Below are 5,631 nucleotides of genomic sequence, written 5' to 3' on the forward strand. Positions count from 1 at the left end.
GGCAATTAAGTGAATGGATGAACTTGCGGCGCGCAGGTGCGTCCACAATAGGCTTACTGCATCCGATCGGTTGCGGTCAATCCAGAGCAGTGCTCAAAACCGTGGGGAAGCCCCACATCTAGATGGCACCTTTGAAGAGCAAATACGATACATAGCAAATGGTGAGTTCAAAGATCAACTTCCGATGTACTGTACTGTGCTATATTGAAGTGTATGTATGTATGCTGCCGATACGGTACAGTACTGTACAGCGCAGTACTGTACGATATGAAGGGGTTCACGGTCCAGGCCGTCAACCCGACGAGCGAAATGATGATCAGGGGCGTCGAGAGGTTGGTGTGAAGGACACGGTATGGGTGGATTGTTGGGAGTGGTGCGTGGTGGCGTGTAGCGAGATGGTGGGCAGCGAGGTGGTGGGTAGCATGGTTCTGACCGTTGGCAGGAACCCGCTCTGGCAGGCGACCGCCGCAAGAGCAGTCAATGGCGCTATCCAGCCGCCAATCCTGATATTCGGCATGCCTTGAGAACACCACAGTCACGACATGTACCGAGCCACAGACCCCGAGACACCTCAATTCTTCACGGTGACGATGCTCTCAGAACCTTCATCGGACACCGAAGCTAGCTCAAGCTCGGTGGGATGGATCCTTGCGGCACACCTGTAGCAACTTCTGCACCAAGCTGCAATTGTACTGTACAGTAGCCAACCCGGATATAACGCCCTCGGAGTCGGGCAAAGTGGGTTGGTGTAACGGTCTCAACTAAGTGTGTTGACAACTAGCTGAGCGACTGCAACGAGTATCCTAAAGCTAAGGAGAAAGGAAAGGAAGAAAAGAAAAGAAAAGAAGGTTGCAGAAAGAAACACGAGCTTTTGAGCGGAGCTCCGGAGCTGGTGTGGATCCCGGTCGAGAGCGGATCCGAGACCCACACGGGCCCAGCCCGTTACAGTTGGCATCTTGGCTGAGTCGTGTCTTGAGAGTGTCTTCGTCAACTCGGCGGGCATTTGCGGCCACCCAGCACTCTCTATCTGACTCCTTACTGTACTTGTCTCTCATTGTTCAGACTGTCGAGGGGTCACATTGAACTTATGGACCAAATTACTCAAGATCATCACAGCCAACGTGCGTCCCGCAGTCCCCAAGGCCGAGTTGGTGGGATGCCTCAGTATCCCCTCTTCAAATCTGCAATCTCCTATACAAGCGGTGTTACCGGCCCACACACTTGACGTATCCATTGCGAGTTCGTCAGCGTAGGTCTCAGCGCGGTGTATGTACCCGCCCAGGGTCGCTTGTCGGTCTGGTCGTCGGGCGCTTTGCATGTCTGCCGTCGTATAGACGGTCCAACATTGTTCTTGAAACGCGGCTGGGTGGTAGAGGTTAATTTGCGGGTGTACAGCTGTGAGCGGAACCGCCGTCCTCCTGCACACACTTCTTTTTGCAACACCCGACCCACTTTTGCTGGTGTCGCTGATGGCCGAGCTCCTAGAATAGTACAAAAGAGAGAGTATGGGGGAGGAAACCAGTTTCGCTCATAGCTGTAGTGATCGTGGTTCCAATTCAAAGGTGCTTCTGTCCGTATTTACTACTCCTGCTGGATCAGCCAGCCAGCGATCCCGCCTACCGTGCGTATAGCTCTCGGCGAGGGCATCGGCGATGTCGTCTGAGATTGGCTTGAAAGTGCATTCTTGCCCTTGACAATAGCATCAGTGACACTTTCCTTGCGTCGTATTTTGGAAACCGCTGCATCGAACCTGCAGCGACATTCGCATTCTAGCTCGAAGCCCAGTACACGCGACCCACCTTCTGCTGTCTGCATGATGTGCACGTCATGATCGTTCGTGAATAGGTTGATTCGCCGGCCGGAGACGCATATGCTGCACTGGATGAGCTATATCCATATCTTGTCATGTTTCTTGTCGTTGCAGGCACTTTCCAGGAATCCGGCTTCTGCAGAAGTTGGAACGTGAGATGATATTGAGACTCGGGACGAGCCTTCTTTGATCTAGGCTGATATGTCGACATGATGACTTGCTTCCTTATGAGTAGTGGCCCGGTGCCCTCCGTGCCCAGTAAGCTGGCGAGACGTTGGTCGCCGTGAAGAGTGCGAGTTCAATCGATAGCAAAGTGCAGCACCGGCCGCGGCTCAGGTAGTCCCTTCAACAGACGAGACAGTGTCCGTTGCAATAGCACAGCAGGGGCTTTGCCTTCGTGCGGTCGAGGCCTCATCAGAACTTGCCACGGCGTTGGGCGTGTCGCTGCGCATTTGCTTGCCCTTGTCTGGCAGCCAGAAGAGGCGCCTAGCTGACCCGCACACCATCTCGATTCGCTTCACACCATCTCGTTTCACTTCACACCATCGATTGCTCCACACCATCTCAATTGCTCCACACCATCTCAATTGCCACACCATCTCAATCGCTCCACACCATCTCAATTGCTCCACACCATCTCAATTGCTCCACACCATCTTGCTGCCCACCATCACGCATCCTGCTCTTTCCGCTGCGCACCACCTTACTTGGCTTCACACCACGTCACTTCGCTTCACACCCATTTGGCCTTGCCAGCATGCAGGAATGGGTTGAGCGCTAATTCTTACCGCTGACGGTCAGAACCACAACGCTTCTTGTCTTCAGAGGCCAGAACCTACCCCTGCTAAGTTGCGAAGTCGTGCGGCCGCGGAAGGGTCTATGAGCGACACCCCGCGTTGTCGGCCTGCTTTTGCGTTCGAGAGCCGCTACGGTTGTCGTTGCCCCATTACTGTACCGTCAAGGCAGCAACCGCCTAGAAACAAAACAACGATAACACCACGCTGAGCGCTGTTGTGGAACTCTCCGCTCATACAGTACATCCCCAGGTGGATGACCTCGCGAGCATCTACAGTACAAGTTGCTGTTCACATCGCCTCACAACTCCCTCAAGTCCAGCGCACGACATCGATTTGGTCGTCAGTTGGCCTGTCAAGTCGAGCTCTGACCAACTCACGCTTGGTAGCCTATCTCAGGTGAGCGATCTCCGCCACAATCGGCCCTGGGCTGCATGCGGCGCGACACAGTCTAACAGTACATCCAGATACGCCAGCGCCGCTGCCATCTTCGTGTTCGTCCACTGATAGCCGCAGCTCCCGATACTGCGAGTACCGCCGCGTTGACTGTTCCTCATTGCGATGCAGAAAAGCCAGCACAAGCAAACAATGAAACGACAACGCTCTCACGAAATGGAGTCACCCGAGGCAATTGGAAACTCATTCGTTTCGTCGCCGGGCACGGCGTCAGGTGACCACCGCGACCAGCCGCCGCAAACCCCTGCGTCGCAAAGGACCAACACGCCCGATCATGCGACCGCCGAGCGCTCGGCAACACCGCCCGAGCCGCCGAAGACAGTGACGACGTGGTCGCCGCCCAAGGCCCTCCCGAATCCTAGAGACCACGCGACAGACCAGTTGAATCAGATGGGTGATGAATACCTTCCGCGAGAGGTTGACGAATTTGGAGAGAAGAAGGTCATGGCCAACGGCCAACTTCTAGGCGGAAGACGCTACCGGTGTAGGACGTTTCTTGTCGCTAATCGAGGCGACAAACTTTTTATGCTGGCGACCGGATGCGCTAAAAAGCTAGGATACCGAGATTCTTATCTGCTATTCAACAAGAATCGGTCGTTGTTTAAGATCGTCGCCAGCCAAGTCGAGAAGGACGACCTCGTGCAGCGTGAGATCCTTCCATCCTCGTTCCGCTCCAGGCAGATCGCCATTGTGACGGCCCGATCCATGTTTCGACAGTTTGGCAGCCGCGTTATTGAGGATGGGCGCAGGGTCCGTGACGACTATTGGGAAACGCTGGCGCGCAAGCAGGGTTTCACCGAAGCCGATCCCGCGGGCGAAAAGCGACCAGGCTCCCAAAGCCGCGCCATGGCCGAGCCTACAAACACGCACTTGCCGTCCTCACCCCGCACAGAAGTTGCCTTCAGTACAGCCACCAAAACGCCATCGCAGCCTGATGCACCACGATCTCAGGTTGCAGGCACCACGGCCCACCGAAGAACACAGCAGCAACGCCCGGCTCGGTCGCGGCTTCGACGTATTCTAGTGGAGCCTACCCAAGGTATTGGAGCAACACCGGCAATGGAAGTTCAAGTCGACAGATCACTGGCCCGCTGTACCGCCCGGCCATGGACATGATCTCGACCGCACACGAAGCTCGGGTGCCGCCACCTGACCTTGTCGGGGTCAGTGGATATTCCAGTTGCCAGAGCGACACACCGTACGACCACATGCAAACAGATTGGCCGCACCGTCCAGAGCAGCCATCGGCCCCTGGCACAAATGAGCAGCAGCCTGCTGGCTCTGGCGACCACATCGCCACTGCCGGCCGTCCGCACATATCGGCATACACGACTGCCTCAATTGCTGCTACCCAGCCGCGCGTGCCTCCGACGCACCCTCCACAAGCGTTGAAGGAGAACCCGTATCAACAGTCTCTTCAGTCACACTACTATACCAATCAGCCCATATGGTCACAGACTCTAGGCCATAGCATTGGGGCTTACGCAACCCAGTACGAGTCGGTACACCAAGCCCAGTCACCTGCCTTTCACGTCCAGCAGCCAAGAGCTGGCCAAGACGAACCTACCGTGTCCTTTAACAGGCAGAATGGCTCCGGTTACGGCATGTACTTGGTGAACCAGACCCCTAGGGGCTACACACCGCACACAGGGCCAGGTTAAGGCTCGCAGACTCCATCGGCGAATGTATAAGAATTGCTATGGGCGGACAGCGCTCAGTACCAGGCAACGCTACGGAAGATGAGTCTTGACGCCCGTGCTTGAACTGGGCGGACACGCCAGCGCCCTCCGTACCTCTTGGCGAGATTGCTTGCATTCTCTAAAAATTATGCTGAGGGGCTTTGAGTTGCCTCGGCCATGTCAGAGTGTATGGGCACTGCCTTCCACAATGATGCGACGTCTTACCGCCGTGTCAAGTCTGTCTGCCATTGCGCCGCTCACACTGACTACCTCGCTAGACCTCACAGTGAAAGGGCGGTGCTGACAGAGAGAGTCACTCTATAACTGCCATTTAGCACCGCGACGTATTCCACCTCGGATGCGCTGCCTTGCAATACCCCGCCTGGCCCGTATAAGGCTGTACGATTCCCCCCAACGGCACATACCTAGACAGACTGTGGCGAATGTCGACGCCATCGTAGGAAACAACATGACAGACGTTTGCGAATGTCTGCGGATCCCGAGGCATTGGACGGCCAGGTACTGACAGGTAGTTGAAGCCATGTTCGTCGACAACGTTTCTTGGTGCAATTTCTTCGTGACCCACGTACATGACATTCTATACAAGGAGGCACTTGTCTGGCATGCAGGGTTGTTTTCCTATAGTATGACCTGGGGAAAGATCTTGTCATTTTACACGCTGGCCTAGAAGCGGCCGTAGCGCTCCAACAGACGCTTGAACCCCCCTGGCCGCACTTCGGTTTGCGACAAACGCCGGATGGCGGACGACTGGGCGGTAATGTGCACGGTCATGGACGATGTGAACAATGGCGGTCGCCTTCATGGCCGGGGCCTTCTACGTCCCATCTGTGGACGGAGATGCCACCCCTCCATCTACCCAAGTGCCTTGGGA

The 5,631-nt window shown here is 55.7% G+C and overlaps 1 protein-coding gene across 1 annotated transcript; it reads left to right on the forward strand.

Moving 5' to 3' along the window:
* Nucleotides 1-3,216: 3,216 nt before the first annotated feature.
* On the forward strand, nt 3,217-4,721 carry PLICBS_004151 (uncharacterized protein; the record flags this gene model as incomplete). Its single annotated transcript, XM_065600448.1, has 2 exons — nt 3,217-4,011; nt 4,140-4,721. The coding sequence occupies 2 exons, from the start codon at nt 3,217-3,219 to the stop codon at nt 4,719-4,721; spliced, it is 1,377 nt and encodes a 458-aa protein (XP_065456520.1).
* Between the last annotated feature and the right edge of the window lie 910 nt (nt 4,722-5,631).

Source organism: Purpureocillium lilacinum (genome assembly GCF_023168085.1).
Source record: "Purpureocillium lilacinum CBS 284.36 DNA, scaffold_3, whole genome shotgun sequence".
Lineage (NCBI taxonomy): Eukaryota > Fungi > Ascomycota > Sordariomycetes > Hypocreales > Ophiocordycipitaceae > Purpureocillium > Purpureocillium lilacinum.